The following is a 12133-nucleotide window of genomic DNA, read 5'->3' as shown; positions in this document are numbered from 1 at the left end:
TGGTGGGAGCCTCTCCAGCCTCCTCAGCAGCGCTAAGGATGTCCGACTGCAGCTTAGGCCTGCTCCCCGCTGGCAAATGGACATCCCCTGAGGGCTGCCAGGCTGCCAGAGGGATGTCTGATTGCCATCTTAGGCCCAATCCCCCGGGGAGCAGGCCTAAGCCAGCAAGTAGTCATCCCCCGAGGGGTCCCAGACTGCGAGAGGGCACAGGCTGGGCTGAAGGACCGCCCCAAAAGTGCACAAATTTTTGTGCACCAGGCCTCCAGTGTGTGTGTGTGTATATATATATATATATAGTTGATAATATATATTTTTTATTGATTTCAGAGTGGAAAGGAAAGGCAGAGAGAGATAGAAACATCAATGATGAGAGAGAATCATTGATCAACTGCCTCCAGCACAGGGCATGTGCCTGACTGGGAATGGAACTGTTTGACCTCCTGGTTCATGGTCGATGCTCAACCACTGAGCCACACCGGCCGGGCTCAGCACTATTTCCATTCCTCTCCTCCTCTTCCTTCCATGTTTCCCAGCGGCCATCTCTTTCCAGGTGCTCTAAGGGTCAGCTGTGTCTGGACATTGAGAACCAAGCAAACAGTGACATGGGAGGGTCATGCTAGAGTCCGGTGGGAGCCGTGAGGAGCAGCGAACCCCGCCAGGGAGAGCAGGAAGGCTTCCGGAGCGGGTGGTGCACAAGGAGCGGCGATGAGACAAAGGGCGAGGCCGGTGTCCTCAGTGTGGTGGGGGCCAGCAGCATCAGCACGCTCTGCATGAGACACCCCGGGGCAGGGCCCAGCCGCAAGGGAGGCTGGGAGATAGAGCTGCCAACCTTCCAGGTGGTTCCAATGTCTCCTCCAGAGTGACAACCAAGAGTCTAGAGCAGTGGTTCTCAGCCTTCTGGCCCTTTAACTATAGTTCCTGATGTTGTGACCCAACCATAAAGTTATTTTCGTTGCTACTTCATCACTGTCATGTTGCTACTGTGATGAATCCTAATGTAAATATCTGATATGCAGGATGGTCTTAGGCGGCCCCTGTGAAAGGGTCGTTCAATCACCAAAGGGGTCGCGGCCCATAGGTTGAGAACCGCTTCTTTAAGAAAATAATCTGTTTCTCTGAGACCAGGATCAATTCACAAGTGTTTTATTAGTTAAAGGCCATCAGCTCACTCACCTCAGAGTAACCACTGCTGCCAAGAGCTTCCTGGCAGCCAGGCGCCCCCTCCCTCCCCGCTCACTGGCCCGGCCCGCCCCCCCCCCCCCCCCCCCCCCCCGCCTCCCCATGCTGTGGCCAGGAGCTGGGCCGCGGGGCATCAGGTGGCTCCCTCCTCCTGGAAGTGCTTGTGACAGGCTGCCAGGAGCCCCGCCACCAGCAGGAGGAACTCCTGGAAGCTCACTGTGGCGTCCTCGTTGGTGTCCAGGCTCCTGAACACCTTCTCCATGGCGTCGTCCTTGTCCTCCCCGCTCTGGAGGAGAGAGGGGGCAGGTCAGCGAGGGGGTGCCCACAGGGGCCTGGGCCTCGGCCAAGCACCGCGCTGGGCAGAGGGAAGGAGACCACGCTGTGCCAGGCCCGCTGGGCGTGCAGACCCCGCACCTGGCAGGGCGGACTGGGCTCTGGCGGGGGCGGGGGGGGTGCCCAACGCATTTGAGGATTGTCTTTGTTTTTTCTGAAATATATTTTTATTGATTTCAGAGAGGAAGGGAGGGGAGAGGGCGATAGAAACATCACTGAAGATAGAGAATCATGGATTGCTGCCTCCTGCACACCCCACACTGGGAATCGAGCCTGCACCCTGGGCAGGTGCCCTGACAGGAATGGATCTGTGACTTTTTTTTTTTTAATATATTTTATTGATTTTTCACAGGGAGAGAGATAGAAAGTTAGAAACATCGATGAGAGAGAAACATCGATCAACTGCCTCCTGCACATTTCCCATTGGAGATGTGCCCGCCACCCAGGTACATGCCCTTGACCGGAATCGAACCTGGGACCTTTCAGTCCGCAGGCCGAAGCTCTATCCACTGAGCCAAACCGGTTTCAGCAGATCTGTGACCTCTTGGTTCATAGGTTGGCGCTCAAGCACGGAGCCACGCGGCCGGGCGAGGAGTGGCCTTAGGACAGTGGTCGGCAAACGGCAGCCCCTTGAGTGTGGCCCTTCCACAAAATACCACGTGCGGGCGAGCACGTACAGTGCGATTGAAACTTCGTGGCCACACTCAAGGGGACAAAGAGCCTCATGTGGCTGGCGAGCCGCAGTTTGCCGACCACTGCCTTAGGATTGTGTAATGCACTTGACCGTGAACCGCACCACTCGCTGCTCTGTTCCTGCACCGCGAGCTCTGTGGGTGCTGCCTATGAAAACCCCACCTCGTACCTACTGCACACCATCCAGCACGGCCACCACGCTGGCCCCCACCTAGACCCCAGTCCTCAGTCCACGGCGGGGAAGGTGTGGCACCCGTTACAGGTGAAGAAAGCCAGCCTGAGGCCCCGGGAGAAGGGACCTGGGGTTCCGCCCCGGCCTGGACAGAGCCCCTCACCCCACCCCTGGCTTTCTTTCAGAGGGGGGTGAGGGTGTCTGCCAGCCTGCTGGGGCAGTGCCAGCACCACCACAGTGCAGATCCCAAAAGCAGCAGCAGGGGCGCAGGCGACCCGGCCCTGAACCCGCAAATTCTATGCAATCAAATCGTGCTGGTGTGGCTCAGCGGGTGGAGCGGTGGATTCCTAGTCCCAGGGTGGACTCCAGTCAAGGGATGTACCTCAGTTGCAGGTTCGAGCTGGCCTTGGTTGGGACGCCTGCAGGAGGCAACCAGTCGCGAGTTTCTCTCACATTGATGATTCTCTGTCTCGCCACCCCCACCCACTCTCTCTAAAAGCACTGGGAAAAAGTATCCTCAGGTGAGGATTGACAACCACAAAGAATCAGAGTGGGCGCAGGTCTCAGAGAGCAGGTAGGCGGGGTTGGGGGAGGCAGAGGGGAAGGGGTGGGGGAGAGTAGAAGGGTGAGGGGAGGGGGAAAGGGAGAAAGGGAGGGGAGGAGGGGAGGAGAGCGGGCAGTGCCCCTGGGAGCCCCCCTGTGAGGCTCCAGGCCAGTGGCTGTGGGCAGGCAGGGCCCGGATGGAACCTCCTGTTTGTATTCCTGTCGGTCCCACGAACACCAGGCACCGGGGCCTGGGAACCGGGAAGCCGAGCGAGCAGAGGGTGGGCCGGGACGCTGGTGCGGGGCAGCTTGCAGAGGCACAGTGGATGGATGGCCGTGGATTCGGTCCCTGCGCCCCCACCCCCATCCCACCCTCTGCCGTGGGCCCTGCGGAGGGAGCATCCTGGTCACAGAGCATGGGCGCCCCAACTCGGTCAAGACCGCCCAGGCCGCGCCCCGTCCGCCGAGGAGCTGCGAGTCCCTGGCCCTGGAGGTCGTCCCTCCACCTCCATGCGTCTGGACAGTTTCTGCCCCTTCTGCCCTCCATGCCCTCCTTCCTCCTTCCTCCACAGCCCCTGTCCCCTGCCCCCAGCCAGCCGGCCCTGCCCCAGGGGAGCCTCCTGCCCCAGGGGAGCCCCTGCCCCAGGGGGGACCACTGCCCCAGGGGAGCCTCCTGCCCCAGGGGAGCCCCTGCCCCAGGGGGGACCACTGCCCCAGGGGAGCCTCCTGCCCCAGGGGAGCCCCTGCCCGCCCTGCCTCACCTCCAGGAAGCCCGGGAGCTCCTTCTCCAGCAGCACCCTCAGCTCCTCCTTGCTGAGGCTCCGCCCGCTGCTGTGTGTCCCTGCGTAGCGGGCAAACACGTGGATGATCATGACAATGGCGGCCTTCAGGTTAGCTACGGGTGCCTCAGCCACGGGTGCCTCAGCCACGGGTGCCTCAGCCACAGGTCCGTAAGCCACAGGTGCCTCAGCCACGGGTGCCTCATCCACGGGTGCCTCAGCCACAGGTCCGTAAGCCATGGGTGCCTGAGTGATGGGTTCCTCCTGGCGGCTGCGGTGGCTGGGGAATGGCTCACTGAGGCCCGTGGTGCCTTTTATAAAAGGACCCGGCTCCATACTGACGCGGAGGGTGGGACAGGCAGGGCTGGACCACTCTGCACACCCTGCCCTCCCCGTTGGGCATCACTCTGATGAAATGTGTTGTTGCAGCATCCTGCGGCCCTGGGCCAGACCCTCCCCCGCCCGGGCTGGGCCAGGCCACTAGTGCCCGTATTGCAGTGCATTTCCTATGGGTGTCCCGACCCCGGGGGCAGGTGTGGCTGCTGAGTGAGGAATGGGTGACGGCCTGGCGTTTGGCCCTGTCCCTGAGGTGTCAGGCGGGCCTGGGGGAGACGCCATCTGAGGGGGGACGTTGGGCCAGTGAGGGGCTGGTGGTCGGCTTGCCTTCAGCCCCCTGGGTCATCAGCAGGCAGCTCACCTCAGCTCCCCCAGCTCCTGCCATGTCATCTCATGGCCCCTTCCCCCTGCGTGACTCAGGACGCCAGGCACGCTGGGTGTGGGCTGACCACTCCGGCACGCCCGCCCTTACCCCACTCCATCTGCGATGACCGACATCCAAAGTCCCGCCGGAGGCTCTGGGAGGACATCCCTGGGGACACGGGTCAGCTGATGCACCGAGGCCACGCTCGGTCACACCACGAGCTGCCTGACTGCAGGCCCTGAGCCCGGGGGAAGCTCACACTGGCGTCACCGCGATCCCTGCTCCTGTCGCCGTGCTCTGGGACACGTTCTGGAACCTGGGATCATGTTGGAGGAAATGGTGGTGATCAGCGTTCCCCTCGGAGGTGGCAAGAGCACTGAGAGGTGCGGAGGATGCTGGGAGGGCGGGGGCAGGCAGACAGGCCGGAGCAGAGCAAGGACAATAGGTGAGGCACACGGGTGTGTGGGTGCTGGGTGCCTAGCAGCGGGCAGAACTGGGAGAACAAGGACGTGCCCCCAGGACAGGCTCTCCTCCCCGCAGGGCGCTGGTCACGCGTGCAGACCCCTGGCCTTCCTCCCTAAGAGGACATCTGGGCCGCAGTGGCTTTTCCGCTCCAGGCGCAGAAAAGCAGCAAAACCTGACAAGTGACGCCTTGGCTGCCTCAGGACCAGCCGCATTGACGAACTGGGACGGAGCATGGAGTGTCAGGCCCGCAGGACTCAGCACTGTTTCATATATCTAATCTAATAAAAGACAAATAGGGTAATTAACTGTAGCTCTGACACGCTTCCCATTGGCTAATCAGGGTGATATGCAAAGTAAATGCCCACCAAGATGGCGGGCGGCAGCCACGCAGCTGAAGCAAACATGAGGCTTGCTTGCGCCAGTGATGGAGGAAGCCAAGGTTCCCCGCCTGCCACGGCCCGGCTCTGAGCTCTGAAAGCAACAGGTCCAAACGCAACAAAGTTTCAATTATAGAAGCCAAACAAACTCCAGATCCCTGTCTTCAGCCAGCTGAGGTCTCAGAGCTGGAGCTGGGCCTTAGAGCTAAACCCGCTTCTCAGCTCTGTGACATCCATAGAAGGTAAATAAATCCCAGGATAAAAAAGAGAAAAAGAAAGAAAGAAGAGGTTGGGAGCTTCAGTCACCCACCGGCTTGAAAACGGCCCTCAGCCCCTCACCCATACTGGACAGGCACCCCAGTGGGGACCCCCACCCTGAAGGGGGTGTGAGCAGCTGCAAACAGCCATCATCCCATCATCCAGGCTGGCCAGGCACCCAAGTGGGACCCCCACCCTGATCCAGGACACCCTTCAGGGCAAACCAGCCGGTCCCCACCCGTGCACCAGGCCTCTATCCTATATAGTAAAAGGGTAATATGCAAACTGACCCTAACAGCAGAACGAGTGGGAATGACTGGTCACCATGACACACACTGACCATCAGGGGGCATCTGCTCAATGCAGAAGCTGCCCTCTGGTGGTCAGGGCGCTCTCACATGGGAGGAGCTCTGCTCAGCCACAAGCCAGGCTGATGGCTGCCAGTACAGTGGTGGTGGTGGGAGCCTCTCCAGCCTCCTCAGCAGCGCTAAGGATGTCCAATTGCAGCTTAGGCCTGCTCCCCGCTGGCAAATGGACATCCCCTGAGGGCTGCCAGGCTGCCAGAGGGATGTCTGATTGCCATCTTAGGCCCAATCCCCCGGGGAGCAGGCCTAAGCCAGCAAGTAGTCATCCCCCGAGGGGTCCCAGACTGCGAGAGGGCACAGGCTGGGCTGAAGGACCGCCCCAAAAGTGCACAAATTTTTGTGCACCAGGCCTCCAGTGTGTGTGTGTGTATATATATATATATATAGTTGATAATATATATTTTTTATTGATTTCAGAGTGGAAAGGAAAGGCAGAGAGAGATAGAAACATCAATGATGAGAGAGAATCATTGATCAACTGCCTCCAGCACAGGGCATGTGCCTGACTGGGAATGGAACTGTTTGACCTCCTGGTTCATGGTCGATGCTCAACCACTGAGCCACACCGGCCGGGCTCAGCACTATTTCCATTCCTCTCCTCCTCTTCCTTCCATGTTTCCCAGCGGCCATCTCTTTCCAGGTGCTCTAAGGGTCAGCTGTGTCTGGACATTGAGAACCAAGCAAACAGTGACATGGGAGGGTCATGCTAGAGTCCGGTGGGAGCCTTGAGGAGCAGCGAACCCCGCCAGGGAGAGCAGGAAGGCTTCCGGAGCGGGTGGTGCACAAGGAGCGGCGATGAGACAAAGGGCGAGGCCGGTGTCCTCAGTGTGGTGGGGGCCAGCAGCATCAGCACGCTCTGCATGAGACACCCCGGGGCAGGGCCCAGCCGCAAGGGAGGCTGGGAGATAGAGCTGCCAACCTTCCAGGTGGTTCCAATGTCTCCTCCAGAGTGACAACCAAGAGTCTAGAGCAGTGGTTCTCAGCCTTCTGGCCCTTTAACTATAGTTCCTGATGTTGTGACCCAACCATAAAGTTATTTTCGTTGCTACTTCATCACTGTCATGTTGCTACTGTGATGAATCCTAATGTAAATATCTGATATGCAGGATGGTCTTAGGCGTCCCCTGTGAAAGGGTCGTTCAATCACCAAAGGGGTCGCGGCCCATAGGTTGAGAACCGCTTCTTTAAGAAAATAATCTGTTTCTCTGAGACCAGGATCAATTCACAAGTGTTTTATTAGTTAAAGGCCATCAGCTCACTCACCTCAGAGTAACCACTGCTGCCAAGAGCTTCCTGGCAGCCAGGCGCCCCCTCCCTCCCCGCTCACTGGCCCGGCCCGCCCCCCCCCCCCCCCCCCCCCCCCCGCCTCCCCATGCTGTGGCCAGGAGCTGGGCCGCGGGGCATCAGGTGGCTCCCTCCTCCTGGAAGTGCTTGTGACAGGCTGCCAGGAGCCCCGCCACCAGCAGGAGGAACTCCTGGAAGCTCACTGTGGCGTCCTCGTTGGTGTCCAGGCTCCTGAACACCTTCTCCATGGCGTCGTCCTTGTCCTCCCCGCTCTGGAGGAGAGAGGGGGCAGGTCAGCGAGGGGGTGCCCACAGGGGCCTGGGCCTCGGCCAAGCACCGCGCTGGGCAGAGGGAAGGAGACCACGCTGTGCCAGGCCCGCTGGGCGTGCAGACCCCGCACCTGGCAGGGCGGACTGGGCTCTGGCGGGGGCGGGGGGGGTGCCCAACGCATTTGAGGATTGTCTTTGTTTTTTCTGAAATATATTTTTATTGATTTCAGAGAGGAAGGGAGGGGAGAGGGCGATAGAAACATCACTGAAGATAGAGAATCATGGATTGCTGCCTCCTGCACACCCCACACTGGGAATCGAGCCTGCACCCTGGGCAGGTGCCCTGACAGGAATGGATCTGTGACTTTTTTTTTTTTAATATATTTTATTGATTTTTCACAGGGAGAGAGATAGAAAGTTAGAAACATCGATGAGAGAGAAACATCGATCAACTGCCTCCTGCACATTTCCCATTGGAGATGTGCCCGCCACCCAGGTACATGCCCTTGACCGGAATCGAACCTGGGACCTTTCAGTCCGCAGGCCGAAGCTCTATCCACTGAGCCAAACCGGTTTCAGCAGATCTGTGACCTCTTGGTTCATAGGTTGGCGCTCAAGCACGGAGCCACGCGGCCGGGCGAGGAGTGGCCTTAGGACAGTGGTCGGCAAACGGCGGACCCTTGAGTGTGGCCCTTCCACAAAATACCACGTGCGGGCGAGCACGTACAGTGCGATTGAAACTTCGTGGCCACACTCAAGGGGACAAAGAGCCTCATGTGGCTGGCGAGCCGCAGTTTGCCGACCACTGCCTTAGGATTGTGTAATGCACTTGACCGTGAACCGCACCACTCGCTGCTCTGTTCCTGCACCGCGAGCTCTGTGGGTGCTGCCTATGAAAACCCCACCTCGTACCTACTGCACACCATCCAGCACGGCCACCACGCTGGCCCCCACCTAGACCCCAGTCCTCAGTCCACGGCGGGGAAGGTGTGGCACCCGTTACAGGTGAAGAAAGCCAGCCTGAGGCCCCGGGAGAAGGGACCTGGGGTTCCGCCCCGGCCTGGACAGAGCCCCTCACCCCACCCCTGGCTTTCTTTCAGAGGGGGGTGAGGGTGTCTGCCAGCCTGCTGGGGCAGTGCCAGCACCACCACAGTGCAGATCCCAAAAGCAGCAGCAGGGGCGCAGGCGACCCGGCCCTGAACCCGCAAATTCTATGCAATCAAATCGTGCTGGTGTGGCTCAGCGGGTGGAGCGGTGGATTCCTAGTCCCAGGGTGGACTCCAGTCAAGGGATGTACCTCAGTTGCAGGTTCGAGCTGGCCTTGGTTGGGACGCCTGCAGGAGGCAACCAGTCGCGAGTTTCTCTCACATTGATGATTCTCTGTCTCGCCACCCCCACCCACTCTCTCTAAAAGCACTGGGAAAATGTATCCTCAGGTGAGGATTGACAACCACAAAGAATCAGAGTGGGCGCAGGTCTCAGAGAGCAGGTAGGCAGGGTTGGGGGAGGCAGAGGGGAAGGGGTGGGGGAGAGTAGAAGGGTGAGGGGAGGGGGAAAGGGAGAAAAGGGAGGGGAGGAGGGGAGGAGAGCGGGCAGTGCCCCTGGGAGCCCCCCTGTGAGGCTCCAGGCCAGTGGCTGTGGGCAGGCAGGGCCCGGATGGAACCTCCTGTTTGTATTCCTGTCGGTCCCACGAACACCAGGCACCGGGGCCTGGGAACGGGGAAGTCGAGCGAGCAGAGGGTGGGCCGGGACGCTGGTGGGCGGCAGCTTGCAGAGGGACAGTTCGGATGGATGGCCGTGGATTCGGTCCCTGCGCCCCCACCCCCATCCCACCATCTGCCGTGGGCCCTGCGGAGGGAGCATCCTGGTCACAGAGCATGGGCGCCCCAACTCGGTCAAGACCGCCCAGGCCGCGCCCCTTCCGCCGAGGAGCTGCGAGTCCCTGGCCCTGGAGGTCGTCCCTCCACCTCCATGCGTCTGGACAGTTTCTGCCCCTTCTGCCTTCCATGCCCTCCTTCCTCCTTCCTCCACAGCCCCTGTCCCCTGCCCCCAGCCAGCCGGCCCTGCCCCAGGGGAGCCCCTGCCCCAGGGGAGCCTCCTGCCCCAGGGGGGACCACTGCCCCAGGGGAGCCCCTGCCCCAGGGGAGCCTCCTGCCCCAGGGGAGCCTCCTGCCCCAGGGGAGCCTCCTGCCCCAGGGGAGCCTCCTGCCCGCCCTGCCTCACCTCCAGGAAGCCCGGGAGCTCCTTCTCCAGCAGCACCCTCAGCTCCTCCTTGCTCAGGCTCCGCCCGCTGCTGTGTGTCCCTGCGTAGCGGGCAAACACGTGGATGATCATGACAATGGCGGCTTTCAGGTTAGCTACGGGTGCCTCAGCCACGGGTGCCTCAGCCACGGGTGCCTCAGCCACGGGTGCCTCAGCCACAGGTCCGTAAGCCACAGGTGCCTCAGCCACGGGTGCCTCATCCACGGGTGCCTCAGCCACAGGTCCGTAAGCCATGGGTGCCTGAGTGATGGGTTCCTCCTGGCGGCTGTGGTGGTTGGGGAATGGCTCACTGAGGCCCGTGGTGCCTTTTATAAAAGGACCCGGCTCCATACTGACGCGGAGGGTGGGACAGGCAGGGCTGGACCACTCTGCACACCCTGCCCTCCCCGTTGGGCATCACTCTGATGAAATGTGTTGTTGCAGCATCCTGCGGCCCTGGGCCAGACCCTCGCCCGCCCGGGCTGGGCCAGGCCACTAGTGCCCGTATTGCAGTGCATTTCCTATGGGTGTCCCGACCCCGGGGGCGGGTGTGGCTGCTGAGTGAGGAATGGGTGACGGCCTGGCGTTTGGCCCTGTCCCTGAGGTGTCAGGCGGGCCTGGGGGAGACGCCGTCTGAGGGGGGACGTTGGGCCAGTGAGGGGCTGGTGGTTGGCTTGCCTTCAGCCCCCTGGGTCATCAGCGGGCAGCTCACCTCAGCTCCCCCAGCTCCTGCCGCGTCATCTCGTGGCCTCTTCCCCCTGCGTGACTCAGGAGGCCAGGCACGCTGGGTGTGGGCTGACCACTCCGGCACGCCCGCCCTTACCCCACTCCATCTGCGATGACCGACATCCAAAGTCCTGCAGGAGGCTCTGGGAGGACATCCCTGGGGACACGGGTCAGCCGATGCACCGAGGCCATCCCTGGGGACACGGGTCAGCCGATGCACCGAGGCCATCCCTGGGGACACGGGTCAGCTGATGCACCGAGGCCACGCTCGGTCACACCACGAGCTGCCTGACTGCAGGCCCTGAGCCCGGGGGAAGCTCACACTGGCGTCACCGCGATCCCTGCTCCTGTCGCCGTGCTCTGGGACACGTTCTGGAACCTGGGATCATGTTGGAGGAAATGGTGGTGATCAGCGTTCCCCTCGGAGGTGGAGAGAGCACTGAGAGGTGCGGAGGATGCTGGGAGGGCGGGGGCAGGCAGACAGGCCGGAGCAGAGCAAGGACAATAGGTGAGGCACATGGGTGGGTGGGTGCTGGGTGCCTAGCAGCGGGCAGAACTGGGAGAACAAGGACGTGCCCCCAGGACAGGCTCTCCTCCCCGCATGGCGCTGGTCACGCGGTGCAGACCCCTGGCCTTCCTCCCCAAGAGGACATCTGGGCCGCAGTGGCTTTTCCGCTCCAGGCGTAGAAAAGCAGCAAAACCTGACAAGTGACGCCTTGGCTGCCTCAGGACCAGCCGCAGTGACGAACTGGGGCGGAGCATGGAGTGTCAGGCCCGCAGGACTCAGCACTGTTTCATATATATATTTTATTGACTATATATATGTATATATTTCGTTGATAATATATATTTTTTATTTATTTCAGAGTGGAAACAGAGGCAGAGAGAGATAGAAACATCAATGATGAGAGAGAATCATTGATCGGCTGCCTCCTGCACAGGGCATGTGCCTGACTGGGAATGGAACTGTTTGACCTCCTGGTTCATGGTCGATGCTCAACCACTGAGCCACACCGGCTGGGCTCAGCACTATTTCCATTCCTCTCCTCCTCTTCTTTCCACGTTTCCCATCGGCCATCTCTTTCCAGGTGCTCTAAGGGTCAGTGTCTGGACATTGAGAACCAAGCAAACAGTGACATGGGAGGGTCATGCTAGAGTCCGGTGGGAGCCGTGAGGAGCAGCGAACCCCGCCAGGGAGAGCAGGAAGGCTTCCGGAGCGGGTGGTGCACAAGGGGCGGCGAGGAGACAAAGGGCGAGGCCGGTGTCCTCAGTGTGGTGGGGGCCAGCAGCATCAGCACGCTCTGCATGAGACACCCCGGGGCAGGGCCCAGCCGCAAGGGAGGCTGGGAGATGGAGCTGCCAACCTTCCAGGTGGTTCCAATGCCTCCTCCAGAGTGACAACCAAGAGTCTAGACCAGTGGTTCTCAGCCTTCTGGCCCTTTAACTACAGTTCCTCATGTGGTGACCCAGCCATAAAGTTATTTTCGTTGCTACTTCATCACTGTCATGTTGCTACTGTGATGAATCCTAATGTAAATATCTGATATGCAGGATGGTCTTAGGCGACCCCTGTGAAAGGGTCGTTCAACCGCCAAAGGGGTTGTGACCCGCAGGTTGAGAACCGCTTGTTTAAGGAAATAATCCGTTTCTCTGAGACCAGGATCAATTCACAAGTGTTTTATTAGTTAAAGGCCATCAGCTCACTCACCTCAGAGTAACCACTGCTGCCAAGAGCTTCCTGGCAGCCAG

The 12133-nt window shown here is 60.4% G+C and overlaps 2 protein-coding genes across 2 annotated transcripts; both read right to left on the bottom strand.

Annotated features, from left to right (window-relative positions):
- Nucleotides 1–1312: 1312 nt before the first annotated feature.
- LOC132242599 (protein S100-P-like) lies at nucleotides 1313–4035 on the bottom strand. The gene is made up of 2 exons (XM_059711466.1): nucleotides 3682–4035; nucleotides 1313–1465 (listed from the first exon to the last, which is right to left on the bottom strand). The coding sequence occupies exons 1-2, from the start codon at nucleotides 4033–4035 to the stop codon at nucleotides 1313–1315; spliced, it is 507 nt and encodes a 168-aa protein (XP_059567449.1).
- Nucleotides 4036–7267: 3232 nt separating this feature from the next.
- Nucleotides 7268–10399, bottom strand: LOC132242555 (protein S100-P-like). The gene is made up of 3 exons (XM_059711325.1): nucleotides 10371–10399; nucleotides 9641–10010; nucleotides 7268–7420 (listed from the first exon to the last, which is right to left on the bottom strand). Exons 1-3 carry the CDS (start codon nucleotides 10397–10399, stop codon nucleotides 7268–7270), a joined length of 552 nt encoding a protein of 183 aa, XP_059567308.1.
- Nucleotides 10400–12133: the final 1734 nt, after the last annotated feature.

The sequence above is a fragment of the Myotis daubentonii genome, chromosome 1 (genome assembly GCF_963259705.1).
Source record: "Myotis daubentonii chromosome 1, mMyoDau2.1, whole genome shotgun sequence".
NCBI classification, from domain to species: Eukaryota; Metazoa; Chordata; class Mammalia; order Chiroptera; family Vespertilionidae; genus Myotis; species Myotis daubentonii.
Note: the sequence above shows the minus strand (reverse complement) of the source record. Positions and strands in the feature narration are given on the sequence as shown.